Here is a 17,283-nt window from a genome sequence, read left to right as displayed (position 1 = left end):
TAGAGAGAAGACCACCATCTGAATGTAATTAATTCTGTGAAAAGGACCCCCTCCATCTACTCCAAATCTGTCCCCCTTCAAAATCGACCTCAAACGGCACCTCTACCATGAAGCCTGACCTGCCCTCTCCCACTTAACCTATTCTCCACTGCTTCAAAACTTTTGTAAGTTATTGCTACCATCCATTTTAGTCCTTAATTATTTTCATCTTATATTGTAATTTAAATGTGTCATACTTGGGATTTGTTTTAAGGTGGATTTAAGCTCCTTAAAATTAGGGCCTATGTCTTAAAAATTCTGTATCCTCCATTATACCTGGCACATGCAAACATTGAATGAATATGGTCAATAGTGGAAAAAATGACTTAGGTGCCAGAAACTGAAGTACATATGGCTCTGGTGCGTAATTACCCTTTTCACCTACACTGCTTTTACTTCTCCCACGAACTCAAATTGCTTCACATTTTTGTTTTTTTGTTTTTGTTTTTGTTTTGAGATGGAGTCTCACTCTGTCGCCCAGGCTGGAGTGCAGTGGCATGATCTTGGCTCACTGTAACCTCCGCCTCCCAGGTTCAAGCGATTCTCCTGCCTCAGCCTCCTGAGTAGCTGGGATTACAGGTATATGTCACCATGGCTGGCTAATTTTTATATTTTTAGTAGAGACGGGGTTTCACCATGTTGTTCAGGCTGGTCTCGAACTCCTGACCTCGTGATCTGCCTGCCTCGGTCTCCCAAAGTACTTCTCATTTTTTAAGCTCTCCAACTTTTGCCAGTTGTTGGCTCCTTAGGTGATCCTTAAAAAAGGGCACTGTCCAAATTGCAGAGGTTGGGGAATACCAAAACATTGTTTGTTTTGGCTTGCAACTGAAGGACAAGAGAAGAGCTATGACAGTTCTTTCTTAAAGGAATGCTCAGTTATTTAATGTTTAGACAGGATTTAGCAGGAGGAGGAGCTTAAGGGTATCTTCCAATGATGAAAGAACAAAAAAAGGTCTTCCAAAAGAGGCCCAAATCACATTACTGCAGATAGTCATAATAGCTTTTAGTACCTCTGATTTAGACAAACAACTGTGTTTGGCTTCTTTCTTTTCCTTTTTAAGCCATCACATATTGATTTTACTGCTGTGTCTATTTCTCTTTTATGGGTTATTTTAGTTACTCTAATATTTTATCTATCTCTTTATTCTTTGAAATGGAGAACAGAAAGTGAGTTAAGGAAATCATTCTAAGGAGATATCGTGCCCTGCAAAAGCAGACTTTGGCCTGCACTTGGCTCCTTGTTTGGTATCAGGGATGGGATTTCCCCATTCTTACACAATTATTCCCCTTGCCTCTAAAATCAGCCTACCATAATAGGCTTAAAGTGCCCATCCACTCTCAATCATTGTTCCTGGAAATTCAGCTAAGCAGCAAGATGAATCTGCTGCCTGCTCCAAGGGTCATGATAGTCAGCTCAAGATGACAGAAGGAGCATACTGCTCTTGCACAAAATAGTAAAATAAATAAACATAGTAAACCAAAACGTATAGTATCCAATATATACACTTACTCACATTGTTCAAGTTTCTCAAGCAGTCTGTATTATGCAGAAAGAAGGAAATATATTAGCATCCAGAGAATAATCCTTTGGATTTCACTTTAGAGAAAAAAAAATCCAGAGAACCTGAACACCCCCATAAAATTCCTTTGCAGAGGCATAACACAGGGACCATAATGAAGTTATCATACCAAACTTATTATCCTAGAAAGTCTCTAAATTTCATGGTATATTCCTAGTCACCAATTTCTAGCAAATGTTACTTTATTGTTTATTCATGGTTTTTTTTTTTTTAATAAAAAATCAACCTTTGAAGAGAAGAAGGAAGGCTCAAAAATTCCACTCCTACTGCCAATCACCTTGACGATCTTTATCCAAAGTAAGGTAGTGTGTACAGTCGAATTCTTCTTGCAAAATCTAAACCATATTCTGGTAACTCAACTACTACTTCCCCATTAACTTCAATAAAAACATCAAAGATGCTTAACCTTCAACAGGCACCTTCTCTTTATCAGAGAATTTAAGGAGGTACTTATTCTCAGGGTAGTGACAACACTGACCTTGCACCGCACAAACCTTAGCGTGGGTGCTTCCCTTAACTTTGTGCTCTAAGCGTCTCACTCACCTCACTCTAGTCCTGACTGTGCTCTATATCTGCATACCCACTCTGTCCCCATAGGTGGGGAGCTATATATATATATAAATATATATATTCTTAAAAAAAAAACTGGGAAGCATCATGCTGGTAGTCCATTGGCATTTTGTATAAGATGCTACGAAGAAATCTGTTTACCAATTGGCTTGAAGACAGATCAAGGCTTTATGACCCAACGGTAGATGATCATTAAAGAGCAATGGCAGATGACTCAATGGAAGCTAACACTTCCAGGAACTGTTCTGATTTACAATTAATAGCCACCCCCACTGCACACACACCAAGCTTGCTACTTTATTTTTCTTTCGAACTGTGGATTTGTTTGATGAGGGAATGTACAGATACTATGCAGGAAGAAAATCTATGGAAAAATAAAATAATGCACATTTTATTTTTGAGATGGATTTTCACTCTTGTTGCTGAGACTGGAGTGCAGTGGCGTGTTCTTGGCTCACTACAACCTCTGCCTCCCAGGTTCAAGCAATTATCCTGCCTAAGCCTCCCAAGTAGCTGGGATTACAGGTGTGCGCCACCATGCTCGGCTAATTTTTTAAATAGAGATGGGGTTTCGCCATGTTGGCCAGGCTGGTCTCGAACTCCTGACCTCAAGTGATCCACCCGCCTCGGCCTCCCAGGTTCAAGCAATTCTCCTGCCTAAGTCTCCCAAGTAGCTGGGATTACAGGCATGTGCCACTATGCCCGGCTAATTTTGTATTTTTTAAAATAGAGATGGGGTTTCGCCATGTTGGTTAGGCTGGTCTCGAACTCCTGACCTCAAGTGATCCACCCGCCTCAGCCTCCCAAAGTGCTGGGATTACAGGCATGAGCCACGACGCCTGGCTGATAACATGTATTTTAAAAACATATTATGGCAACTCTAGTTTTAGGTTTTTCCCAAGTTACCATATTTTCAACATAAAGAACCCAAACATAATCCCTATATTTCTGAAGTATATTAATAAATATGTCTATACACAAATACTCATGTATACTTAGCAACCAGCAAATAAAAGTTTACGTTTGCCTACCTCCTCCAGAAAAGAGAGCAGCAATAAATGGGCAGATATCCCAGGATGATCAGGCTGATTGCACCAAGCCCAAACATTCGCATCATCTGTTTAGGCTCTGTTGGTTTAATTATATCCTGTTACTTTCACGACTTAAGCAAGAGAAGTAAATCCAAATTATTTCATAAAGTCTTTATAAAGAAACTATCAGTTAATAAAGTGAAATGAGGAGGTATTCTTATGTGACAGGTAAATATCCTTGCTACTTTATAAAGAACAGGAGTTCATGAAATGTTCTTGAAACACACTGAAGGCTACACTTTCAATATGTATCCCTTAATGAAGCCTTAATAAAATGATCCTACTCTTTTTTGTACAATCATTGATTATTATGATGCATATAATATATTTCTTCCTCTGGCCCTAAATAGGTTTTTTCTCTTGACCATATGTTGTACATCTTAGAGCACTTGGGGAGCACATTAATCTATGAACCATTAACTTGGTAAATAAGTAGCTTCTTAATCTATGGTCACACCATCCTGAATATGCCCCATCTCATCTGATCTTGTGAGCTAAGCAGGGTGTAGCCTGGTTAGTACTTGGATGGGAGACTGGGAATAACCAGGTGCTGCAGGTTTACTTCCAAATTACAAAATATTAAATTAAACAAGGAATCAAGAATGCGCAGGTGAAATAAGCATATTTTAGTCTTATATTCATTGGAAAATGCATTCTAATGTGATTGGGGGATTGTTAAGTCATGGTTAAATTTTTTCCTCTGCAAGAACCAAATGTTGCTTCATACATAATATAAAGACCGAACTGATAAATGAATTACAAATAACATGTGACAGTGTTAAAATTGTAATATTATATTCATGATCAGCTTTTAGTTTCCAGTATTAACACTACATGTTCAACAAAAAGCCATAAATTGAATAGGGACTATATTAACTTAAGATATTATTTTGCATGCATCCTTTTTGTAGTATTTGTTAGTATTTCATCATATCAAATCCATGCATCATGAGAGCAACTGGAAATACATCCCCACTATCCAAATGAAGGTAACAAAAACAGATGGTGTAGTTCTCAAAACTTTGTAAAAAAAAAGTATTCAGAAGAACCTAATTCACAAACTATAGAACGAGACTAGGTGTGGTGGCTCACACCTATAAATTCCAGCACTTTGGGAGGTCGAGGCGGGAGAACTGCTGGAGCCCAAGAGTTTGAGACCAGCCTAGGAAGCCTAGGGAGATCCTGTCTCTACAAAAAAATTAAAAATTAGTCGGGTATGCTGGCGCACGCCTGTAGTCCCAACGACTCAGGAAGCTGAGGCAGGTGGATCACTTGAGCCCTGGATGTTGAGGCTGCAGTCAGCTGTGACCACGTCACCACTGCACTCCAGCCTGGGTGACAGAGTGAGATGCTATCTCAAAAAATACCCAATAAAGAAAAACTAATAAGTAGACCTTAAAAGAAACATCTAAGTCCACTGCTACATACTGAGATGTCGAAGACAAGACAAATGGGAAGAATTCTACCTAGAAGGAAAAGCTGGGCAAGGAAAAGCAAGCTAAGGCATGCCCAACCGGTATCTTCTCTCAGCCACTGAGGGTTCCATACAGCCTGGAAACTTTAGGACAACACACAGAGAGTGACAAAAGCAAAAAAAAATGTGAGACTAATTTTTGAATTACCAAAGTCACCATCTAAAGGCTAAGCAGAAACTGCTCCTGACTAGAGTCGTGACCACCTCAGGACTTTCTAAGGAGCATTGCCCTAGAATTGGGAGTCCCATTTAAGTATTAAGCTGGGAAATCCAAATGTGAACTTATGCCATTGTGATCTGCTTATTTAATATTAAAAAATAGAAATAAATGAAAGAGGAAGAACTTACCATCTCTTAATGGAGCAAAACATTTGAAGCTCATGGTCCCCAATGATGAAAAACAACATTTGTAGCTCAAACATTCACTCTCATTAAGATCTTCCAGCTCATTACAAGGCTTTACCACCTGATTTTCGCTCATAATGCAAGCTTTTAGAAACAGAAATTTAAGAAACAGAATTCAGCATGGTTAATTAGCACTTTCCCTAATTTAATAATTATTGCAAGACAAAGAAGAAAAGCAAGCATTGAATGGCATATACAGCTAGTGATGGGTGCTAAAAGAAAGTAAGACCAGCTAAAAGTTACCACTAAGTTATTTAATATCACATTTTCAAATCTAGGTGAACTGCAGAAAATTACAAGTTGTTAACAAATCATTGGTAACATAGTTTAAAAGGACAATAAATGATGAGTGCTGGTGATGCAAATATAACACAGAAGAACTAAATAACAACAGGTCAAATGCTTTTAAAACTAACCCCTTGTTAAAATGATCCCACATATATCCTCTGACTTAACGTTACTAAGCTACAGAAACTCACTGAATGCATCAATGAGAATGAATGTAAGTAAAAATTACATAGTTCGCTGCTAGTGACTAAAGTGATACACTGGTATTGACCTACTTTGTGTGAACACTTACCATATTGGCACTACATTTTAAGATTCTTTGTTTCACCCTTAAATTATGACTCTATAATTTTAAACAGGCAATGATTCATGGCATTAACACCAAGATTCACATGCAACTGCAATAAATTCGTACATACCTGAATCTAAAAGACTTGCAAGCTCAAATAGTTTATTTTCTATAATATCCTGCTTTATAAGAGAAACAAATACAAACTAAAAAGCACGATATCAGATTTTCATTCAAAAAGAAAAACCTCCACGGTATGTCTATGTGTTAAGGCCAGAATAGATTCGGTTCAATCTCTTATACTATCAACGATTACAAACTTAAAAGTAGTAACTGATATTTTATAATCACTAAAGCACTTCAACATCAGCAAAGAACAATATAATTGTTTTATGCAAATTTTAATCTCAGTATACTTTACTACATTCCTCTTTTTTAAAGATTGGCAATTGCTGAAGCCAAGGTAAAAATAATAATATCTACCATTCTTTAGGCACCTGTTTGGGCCAGGAACCTTGCTTTACACACTTTATTACTAATCTTAGCAACAAACTCCCAAACTGAGTTTTACAAACTCTGTTTTAAAAATAATAAAGGATCAAAGTAACTTATGCAAGATAAAAAATGTAACGCACTGCCAAGTGGCCTAGATACTCATTTTCCAAACATTTTAGACAGGAGAGTTTATCCTACTTGTTGTTCTATATTCTAAGTAATCTGCTCTTCAATTCTGCTAGGCCCAGAGTGGCTCCTCTCCCCTAGGTTGGATTGCATCAAGTGTTCAGTTCTGGGTGTCAAATACCCAGAAAACGGTGAAAATAGTCAGGACTACTCAACGATGGGATGGACTTCCTTGCATGCTGAGTTTCTCACCATGGGTACTGTTCAAACACCACTTTCCAGAAATGCTAAAGAGAGGGTTACTGTTAGGGTTAAATCATAGACAAGACTAGACTATATGATCTCTAAGATCAGCTGATAATTTATACTTTAAGTGCATCTGATGGATTTTATGCTAGATATTAAAATTAACACGGGCCAGGCCTGATGGCTCACGCCTATAATCCCAGTACTTTGGGAGCCCGAGGCGGGTGGATCACAAGGTCAAGAGATCAAGACAATCCTGGCCAACATGGCGAAAACCTGTCTCTAATAAAAATACAAAAATTAGCTAGGTGTGGTGGCGCTTGCCTGTAGTCCCAGCTACTCGGGAGGCTGAGGTAGGAGAATTGCTTGAACCTGGGAAGAAGAGGTTGCAGTGAGCTGAGATCATGCCGCTGCACTCCAGCCTGGCAACAGAGCCAGACTGCCTCAAAAAAAGAAAAACAAATTAACTTTCAGGCTCAAATTACTAAGAGGCATTGCTAATTTTAAAGAATCAAAAAGGTAGAACAATTTTTTGTCAGGTTTAAGTATATAATTTTGTCCAAAAGGAGAAAGATCAGGTGATCTCTCAAGCTTTCCTGCCAGCGTGTGTCAAGGTTATCATTTTAATCTGCAAGAGATAAATATTTTATGAATAATAGCCTAATGACAAAACAATGATCATTTTTTTCATGCTTAAGTGGTAAGAACGTTTATTTTCAATTAAGTGGGGGAGGAAATAAATTGGTTAAAAATATTTCACGCTTTATGAAACTGTAGTTATTTTCTTCAAAGAAGACACTATGTACATTTTATAAATATTTAATCATTGTTTGAATCAACCTAGGTCAGACGTTTCTATTAAAATGGAACAACTTTATTTTGTTGGATAAAATTGTTACTTCATATAATTGATTTTGACTCACTTTCCTGCACCAGGTTGGAGAAATATTTGGGAAATGCACATATCTTTTCGGACCATTTTTACAGGTGGTTTCAGTGTCTGTACAATGTAGTTATTAAAAGTAAGTATATGACCATTTGCATCTGTTGTTTTCATAAGCTTTAAAGCTTAAATCATCATTAGTTGCTGTTTGTGACTAATTTTGGCACTCAAATCATTCTTTCAGCCTATACAACATAACACCTCAGATTTCTTTTTTATTTACTCAGTTTGACCATGGCAGTATTTTGAGTTTATTTAAGGAACTTCTTTATTTTGCTATTCTCATTGGTAGATGCCTATTTTATTTTATTTTATTTTATTTTATTTATTTTTTTATTATTATTATTATACTTTAAGTTCTAGGGTACATGTGCATAACGTGCAGGTTTGTTACATATGTATACTTGTGCCATGTTGCTGTGCTGCACCCATCAACTCGTCAGCACCCATCAACTCGTCATTTACATCAGGTATAACTCCCAATGCAATCCCTCCCCCCTCCCCCCCCCCATGATAGGCCCCAGTGTGTGATGTTCCCCTTCCTGAGTCCAAGTGATCTCATTGTTCAGTTCCCACCTATGAGTGAGAACATGCAGTGTTTGGTTTTCTGTTCTTGTGAGAGTTTGCTAAGAATGATGGTTTCCAGCTGCATCCATGTCCCTACAAAGGACGCAAACTCATCCTTTTTTATGGCTGCATAGTATTCCATGGTGTATATGTGCCACATTTTCTTAATCCAGTCTGTCACTGATGGACATTTGGGTTGATTCCAAGTCTTTGCTATTGTGAATAGTGCCACAATAAACATACGTGTGCATGTGTCTTTATAGCAGCATGATTTATAATCCTTTGGGTATATACCCAGTAATGGGATGGCTGGGTCATATGGTACATCTGGTTCTAGATCCTTGAGGAATCGCCATACTGTTTTCCATAATGGTTGAACTAGTTTACAATCCCACCAACAGTGTAAAAGTGTTCCTATTTCTCCACATCCTCTCCAGCACCTGATGTTTCCTGACTTTTGAATGATCGCCATTCTAACTGGTGTGAGATGGTATCTCATTGTAGTTTTGATTTGCATTTCTCTGATGGCCAGTGATGATGAGCATTTTTTCATGTGTCTGTTGGCTGTATGAATGTCTTCTTTTGAGAAATGTCTGTTCATATCCTTTGCCCACTTTTTGATGGGGCTGTTTGTTTTTATCTTGTAAATTTGTTTGAGCTCTTTGTAGGTTCTGGATATTAGCCCTTTGTCAGATGAGTAGATTGCAAAAATTGTCTCCCATTCTGTAGGTTGCCTGTTCACTCTGATGGTAGTTTCTTTTGCTGTGCAGAAGCTCTTTAGTTTAATGAGATCCCATTTGTCAATTTTGGCTTTTGCTGCCGTTGCTTTTGGTGTTTTAGACATGAAGTCTTTGCCCATGCCTATGTCCTGAATGGTACTACCTAGGTTTTCCTCTAGGATTTTTATGGTATTAGGTCTAACATTTAAGTCTCTAATCCATCTTGAATTAATTTTCGTATAAGGAGTAAGGAAAGGATCCAGTTTCAGCTTTCTACTTATGGCTAGCCAATTTTCCCAGCACCATTTATTAAATAGGGAATCCTTTCCCCATTTCTTGTTTTTCTCAGGTTTGTCAAAGATCAGATGGCTGTAGATGTGTGGTATTATTTCCGAGGACTCTGTTCTGTTCCATTGGTCTATATCTCTGTTTTGGTACCAGTACAATGCTGTTTTGGTTACTGTAGCCTTGTAGTATAGTTTGAAGTCAGGTAGCGTGATGCCTCCAGCTTTGTTCTTTTGACTTAGGATTGTCTTGGAGATGCGGGCTCTTTTTTGGTTCCATATGAACTTTAAAGCAGTTTTTTCCAATTCTGTGAGGAAACTCATTGGTAGCTTGATGGGGATGGCATTGAATCTATAAATTACCTTGGGCAGTATGGCCATTTTCACGATATTGATGCTTCCTATCCATGAGCATGGTATGTTCTTCCATTTGTTTGTGTCCTCTTTTATTTCACTGAGCAGTGGTTTGTAGTTCTCCTTGAAGAGGTCCTTTACATCCCTTGTGAGTTGGATTCCTAGGTATTTTATTCTCTTTGAAGCAATTGTGAATGGAAGTTCATTCATGATTTGGCTCTCTGTTTGTCTGTTACTGGTGTATAAGAATGCTTGTGATTTTTGCAGATTAATTTTGTATCCTGAGATTTTGCTGAAGTTGCTTACCAGCTTAAGGAGATTTTGGGCTGAGACAATGGGATTTTCTAAATATACAATCATGTCATCTGCAAAGAGGGACAATTTGACTTCTTTTCCTAACTGAATACCCTTGATTTCTTTCTCTTGCCTGATTGCCCTACCCAGAACTTCCAACACTATGTTGAATAGGAGTGGTGAGAGAGGGCATCTCTGTCTTGTGCCAGTTTTCAAAGGGAATTTTTCCAGTTTTTGCCCATTCAGTATGATATTGGCTGTGGGTTTGTCATAAATAGCTCTTATTATTTTGAGGTATGTTCCATCAATACCGAATTTATTGAGCGTTTTTAGCATGAAGGGCTGTTGAATTTTGTCAAAAGCCTTTTCTGCATCTATTGAGATAATCATGTGGTTCTTGTCTTTGGTTCTGTTTATATGCTGGATTATGTTTATTGATTTGCGAATGTTGAACCAGCCTTGGTAGATGCCTATTTTAAACTTAATGAAACAAGTACAAAGAAACACAAAGTGATTTTTTCAAGTTCACTAAAGAATTCAGTAGTAAGGCCTGGAAATGAAAAACAGATATAATTTTGTGCTTATAGAGTATATCAAATTTTGTTAGAATAAATTCTGCATGATTTTTCATAACATTTTATCTTTGTACTTCACATATTCCAGTTTATACGAAGCTTCTCCTTGAAAGGGCACCACATGCTATACAAAATGAAACATGTTTATTTGTGGTTAATAATTCTCAGGGGTCATAATGTGCTTGATAAACACATTATATACAGAATCACAAAAAGACGGTGGGACTTGAAGCCTGGGATTTCTATCATTAAAACAGATGGGGAAACATCTGGCATATTCCATAACATCAATCACACAGTACCCTCTCACTAATGCCACAGAAGACATCAATTTCACAATACTGGGTCAGTGACTAAATTTCAGGCAATGTCATTCAGGTAAATTGTGAAAGATTTAGATATTTGCAAAGGAAAAGTATTTTATAAACAGTAATATACATTTATGAAATGCCTTACAAATATTATCTCAGTTCGTCCTCATAATTCTTAGTGGTAAATATCTTCATTTCAAAGATGAGGGCACTGAGGTTCAGAGACATTGTCTTGTCTAAGCCAAAGAGCAGAGTCAGGATTCAAACTCAGCTCTGTCCCACTCCAGTGCCAATACACCACACTGCTTCCTAAACATTTAACTACTCTTTTCAAAACAAGAACATTAGAGGGGGGAAAAAAATCAAACAAGAACTTACTTGTTGGAAAGAAAAAATTCAGCAGAGCTTCCGATGCGTAATCTTCTTCCAGAGATTGGCCATTAGTGTTTTCACTGTTTTGCAGGATATACCCACTTGGAAGCACAAAATATGAGGGCCCTGAAGAAGAAGTAAAATTATTAATCCCAACATATAAAGCATATATCACTTTCAATGACCCTTTAATAGTAATTACCTTTGCTTAAATTAATTATAGAAAGTCAAATAGCTAACAGATATACTTTCATCTCCTAACAACTTATTATTAATAATCAGAATGCAATTTTGTTGTGAAACTGAAAAAGTGTTAAATTTGCAAATGCTTAAGCTATAGGCTGACACATCCCATTGTTGTAAACTGATTTACAATAGTAAACTTGCCTCTGACAAACAGTATTAAGAGGCCTAATCAATTGATGAGCTGAAAACAGTATGTATTCCAACTAAATCAGATCCCATCACAGAAAACCTTAGAAAATATGTTGGCTTACATATATATTGATAAAAATCAAGGCCTTACATACAGTAAAACCTTCCTTATCCTTCTTTCTCACTATTTTAAGGAACTGGTTTTCAGTCTTATTTACACAATTCCCTCCTACATAAGAGAAGAGGATAACACAGATTTGTCCATAGCATTAAATATTTCCCAAAACTATCTTTAATAATGTCACAGAATTCTATTATATGGCTCTATTATAATTGAGTTAGCAATTTCTCCATAAGAAGACATTCAGGTTGTTTAAAATTTATTGATGTTATAAAGAATACTGCAATGATTATCATTACACTATCATTAGCTTGCAATGATTATCGTTGAAGCTTTATATATTTGCAAATACTCATGAAAAATTACTTAAGATAAATTCTTAAGGCATGGTGCTTGAATATGTCCAAATTACCCTCCAGCATAGTTACCCCAAAATACACTTCTACCAGTAGTACAGGCAAGTGCTAGTTTTCTCAAACCTCTCTGCTTTTTATTATTTGCCAATTTGATGGCCAAAATGAAACAAAATATCCTTTGTTTTAATTTGCAACTTTCATAATCAGTGAGCTTACATCTTTCGCATTGTGTCGCACAGTAGAGAACTTAACTCTTAATCTGCTACATATTTAAAATATTTTTTTCAAGGTAATTGGTTATCCTTACATTTTTTATGGTGTTTGGGAAGCTCAGAAACTTAAAATTTTATATGTAATTAAATCTATCAATCTCTTCCTTTATTATTTTTACCTCTATAAAGGCATTCTATACTCTAATACTAACAACATTTTCATGGTTGTACTTTTTAAATTTAAATATTTAATACACCTGGAGTATATTTTTTGCAGTGTGTTATGGAGTAGGGATACAATTTTTCCAGCAGTCCTAAGGCCCTTTATTAAATCCATCCTTTTCTATTATACTTATGATAACGTCATCATATTCTAAATCCTTACATAATCATAGATCTGCTTCTTGACTTTCTATTCTGTTCCACAAATCTATCTATTCATGTGCCAATACTAATGTTATTGTTTATTTTATCTTTTCTTATTTTTTTTTTTTTGAAACAGAGTCTCACTCTGTTGCCCAAGATGGAGTGCAATGGTGCAACCTTAGCTCACTGAAACCTCCGCCTCCCTAGTTCAAGTGATTCTTGTGCCTCGGTCTCCCAAGTAGCTGCGATTACAGGCATGCGCCAACATGCTCAACTAATTTTTGTATTTTTAGTAGAGACAGGATTTCACCATGTTTCCCAGGCTGGTATCAAACTCCTGATCCCAGGTGATCCACCTATCTTGGCCTCCATAAGCCACAGCACCCGGCCTATCTTATGTCATTATGTTTTAATAACTGATCTGGTAATCTTTTGATTGTCTCTATTATCAAATTTTATTTTCAGCTCTGAGAAATTTTTAGATGAACCTTAAAATCATTTTGTCAAGCCAAAAAAAATTTCTAAATTTTATGGTAATTATGTTCACTTATTTATCATTCATTCAAAAATCATTTATTGTGTGTCCCGTGTGCTAGGCATGAATTCAATTAAATGTGGACTCATTTGGAGAGAACTGATAATGTTACAAAATTTTTTCACCTAAGTAGTTTTGTTTCTCCATTCAAGTCTCTTTTTATGTCCCTGAATAAGGTTTATCATTGTATTCAGATAGGCTCTGCACTTTTCTTAGTACATTTATTCCCAGGCATCATATATATTTTGTTGTTTTGTGAATATAATCCATTTCACCACATTTTCTAGTGGATTGATGATATGTAAGAGAGCAGTACATTTATTCCCAGGCATCATATATATTTTGTTGTTTTGTGAATATAACCCATTTCACCACATTTTCTAGTGGATTGATGGTATGTAAGAGAGCTATTGATTTTTATACATGTATTTTCTTACTACCTTAGTTAACTCTCATTAGTTCTCATTGTTCTTCAGTGTCATTCCAGATAGACAATCATATTATCACTAAATATAGATGACTTTGTCTCCTTTCTGTACCATATTAACAGCTGAATTATTTTTCTTCTTTCACTGCATTGCCTAGAAATGTTTAAACTATGTTGATTAATAACCATAACAATGGACGTTCTTGAATCTTTCCTGACTTTAATGGGAATGTGCTAGTATTTCATAATTAAGTATAATGTTGGCTGCTGGTGTAAGATAGATACCCTTTATTAAATTAAGGATGTATTTCTCTAGTTGTCGTTTTCTACAAATTTTCTGTTATTATTTTGTTTCATTTTGAATCAGGGATAGAACTGGGGTTCTATCAAATCCTTTTAATATTTACTGCCATGATGATCTTTCCCCCTGCCTATTAATTATTGAATACTATTAATATATTTGCCAATATTAAAATATTCTTGCATTCCTGAGCAAAGTCCACAAGTGCTAATGTTTTATATAGGATTCATGATTCAACATTCCTACATTCCTAAGTGAAGTGTGTCTTTAGTTTTCTTTTGTGTGCTACATTTGTAAATCTTGGCATGAGAGTTATACCTGCTTCTTAAAATAACCTAGGAAGCTTCCTGTTGTTTTTTCTAGACTAAAACAGATGAAACAATGTAGGAATGATTTGATCCATTAAAGGTTTGGGAAAACTCATCCAGAAAAAGTCTGAGTCTTTATTTTTTGGAGAGGGGTAGTTCTTTATCTTTTACTTCATGGTCACAGTTAATTTTGTTATTTTTATTTTGCTAGGAAATAATCTATTTACAAAGCAATTATTAGTATGGAATTTATCCATTTCTTCTAGATTTTCTAGTTTATTTGCATAGAGGTGTTTACAGTATTCTCTGATGGCAGTTTGTATTTCTCTGGGGCCGGTGGTGATACCTCCTTTATCATTTTTTATTACATCTATTTGATTCTTCTCTCTTTTCTTCTTTATTAGTCTTGCTAGCGGTCTATCAATTTTGTTGTTCATCTCAAAAAAACAGCTCCTGGATTCACTGATTTTTTGAAGGGTTTTTTGTGTTTCTATCTCCTTCAGTTCTGCTCTGATCTTAGTTATTTCTTGCCTTCTGCTAGCTTTTGAATGTGTTTGCTCTTGCTTCTCTAGTTCTTTGGATTGTGATGCTAGGGTGTCAATTTTAGATCTGTCCTGCTTTCTCTTGTGGGCATTTAGTGCTATAAATTTCCCACTACACACTGCTTTAAATGTGTCCCAGAGATTCTGGTATGTTGTATCTTTGTTCTCATTGGTTTCAAAGAACATCTTTATTTCTGCCTTCATTTCGTTATGTACCCAGTAGTCATTCAGGAGCAGGTTGTTCAGTTTCCATGTAGTTCAGCAATTTTGACTGAGTTTCTTAGTCCTGAGTTCTAGTTTGATTGCACTGTGATCTGAGAGACAGTTTGTTATAATTTCTGTTCTTTTACATTTGCTGAGGAGTGCTTTACTTCCAACTATGTGGTCAATTTTGGAATAATTGCGATGTGGTGGTGGTAAGAATGTATATTCTGCTGCTTTTGGGTGGAGAGTTCTGTAGATGTCTATTGGGTCTTCTTGGTGCAGAGTTGAGTTCAATTCCTAGATATCCTTGTTAACTTTCTGTCTCGTTGATCTGTCTAATGTTGACAGCGGGGTGTTAAAGTCTCTCATTATTATTGTATGGGAGTCTAAGTCTCTTTGAAAGTCTCTAAGGACTTGCTCTATGAATCTGGGTGCTCCTGTATTGGGTGCATACATATTTAGGGTAGTTAGCTCTTCTTGTTGAATTGATCCCTTTACCATTATGTAATGGCCTTCTTTGTCTCTTTTGATCTTTGTTGGTTTAAAGTCTGTTTTATCAGAGACTAGGATTGCAACCCCTGCCTATTTTTGTTTTCCATTTGCTTGGTAGATCTTCCTCCATCCTTTTATTTTGAGCCTATGTGTGTCTCTGCATGTGAGATGGGTCTCCTGAATATAGCAAACTGATGGGTCTTGACTCTTTATCCAATTTGCCAGTCTGTGTCTTTTAATTGGACCATTTAGTCCATTTACATTTAAGGTTAATATTGTTATGTATGAACTTGATCCTGTCATTGTGATATTAGCTGGCTATTTTGCTCGTTAGTTGATGCAGTTTCTTCCTAGCATCAATGGTCTTTACATTTTGGCATGTTTTTGCAATGGCTGGTACCGGTTGTTCCTTTCCATGTTTAGTGCTTCCTTCGGGATCTCTTGTAGGGCAAGCCTGGTGGTGACAAAATCTCTAAGCATTTGCTTGTCTGTAAAGGATTTTATTTCTCCTTCACTTATGAAACTTAGTTTGGCTGGATATGAAATTCTGGGTTGAATATTCTTATCTTTAAGAATGTTGAATATTGGCCCCCACTCTCTTCTGGCTTGTAGAGTTTCTGCCGAGAGATCTACTGTTAGTCTGATGGGCTTCCTTTTGTGGGTAACCCAACCTTTCTCTCTGGCTGCCCTTAAGACTACTCACTGTAATATTTAAAACTCCTTTATATCAATGATAATATCTTCTTTCTCATTTTAATGAGAGCAACTTCCATACACACACATTTGAATGTGTACTCTCACAATGAACTCTATTATAACTGTTAAATCAAGCTAAATTATATTATACAAATGCTTTGTATTTTTATTTTTTCTGTCAAGGACTAAAAGATAAATATTAAAGTATCTCACCATGACTGTGGTTTTGATGATTTCTGCTTAAATTTCTAAAACTATTTGTTTCATATACTCCGACAATGCATATTCAATCATGACAATTTTATCTTCACTATATATTATATCTTGGCAATATTAAAAATAATCCATTTTTTCCTGCTTGTTTTCTACTAATGCTTACTCATTACTGAACACCTACTATATTCTATGCTTTGAGGATATATCAGTGAACAAGTCAGACAAGATCCCTGCCTTCATGGAGCTTACTACAATGCAGTGGAGAAGACAGACAAAAAGTAAGTCAACTAACAAATTAAATAATTACAAATTGTAATCAGTGCTATGAAGAAAGTGGATACTGATACAGAATAAAGGAGAGGGCTACTTTAAATGGGAGCCAGTCTCTCTGAGTAGATGATAATTAAGTTGGGAAAAAAAAAAGGCTAGAAGTAGCTGGCTGAACAAAGGGCCTGGGAGAGTGCTTCCAGCACAAGGACAAGAAATGAGATTAATATTGTTAGGCACACTTTGCCAGATCAGAGAACCCTGTCCCACATGACATGAGAAGGGAGCTACAGATGGAAGAGACCTTGACAAGACCTTTGTTCCATATTTCTGTTTGTTTGCTCAGTGTCCCCCTTCGTCAATTTGCTGTCCTTGTTGCCACTTGATTCAGCACACCATCCGAAGTAAGTGTTGGCTGACAGTAGCACACCGAGGCCGGAGTCTCCATTCTAAGTTATATTCAGCAAGTTATGCGTTCTCTGGAGTTCCTCTAGAATATTAATCCCTCAACTTAGAGTCCCCAACTCAGAGTGCCCTAGCCCCCAGTCCCTGCTGGACAGGCTTGCTGTTGGCTTCACATGAAACACAAGTTGCTGTGATTTCTCTCCGTCATGTTTTTATCTTTCAGAGAACCCTCCAAGTTTCTGGCATATAGATGACAGATGGAACCTTTCTAGGTTCTCCAGGTTTTCACCCTTTATAGCTCTTTCGGTCATTACAATGGGCATTTGAAATGAAAGTGACAATTAAACATCTTAACTCAGATAAGCAACATCAGTGGCAGTCTCAACCATAAGTCTAGAATATATTATACCCTGCCCTCCACCTCTGATTTCTTCCATA

The 17,283-nt window shown here is 36.6% G+C and overlaps 1 protein-coding gene across 1 annotated transcript in view; it reads right to left on the bottom strand.

The window, feature by feature from the left end:
• FMR1NB (FMR1 neighbor) overlaps positions 1-17,283 on the bottom strand; it is a 46,491-nt gene that overhangs the window by 13,497 nt on the left and 15,711 nt on the right. The window contains exons 2-4 of the mRNA XM_025373153.1: positions 11,029-11,148; positions 5,103-5,243; positions 3,221-3,317 (exon numbers count right to left, since the gene is read on the bottom strand). Of these exons, the coding sequence (XP_025228938.1) occupies positions 3,221-3,317; positions 5,103-5,243; positions 11,029-11,148 (358 nt within the window). The remainder of the gene's footprint in view (positions 1-3,220; positions 3,318-5,102; positions 5,244-11,028; positions 11,149-17,283) is intronic.

This window comes from Theropithecus gelada, chromosome X (assembly GCF_003255815.1).
Source record: "Theropithecus gelada isolate Dixy chromosome X, Tgel_1.0, whole genome shotgun sequence".
Classification (NCBI taxonomy): Eukaryota; Metazoa; Chordata; class Mammalia; order Primates; family Cercopithecidae; genus Theropithecus; species Theropithecus gelada.
This window is presented reverse-complemented; position numbering and strand designations above follow the sequence as displayed.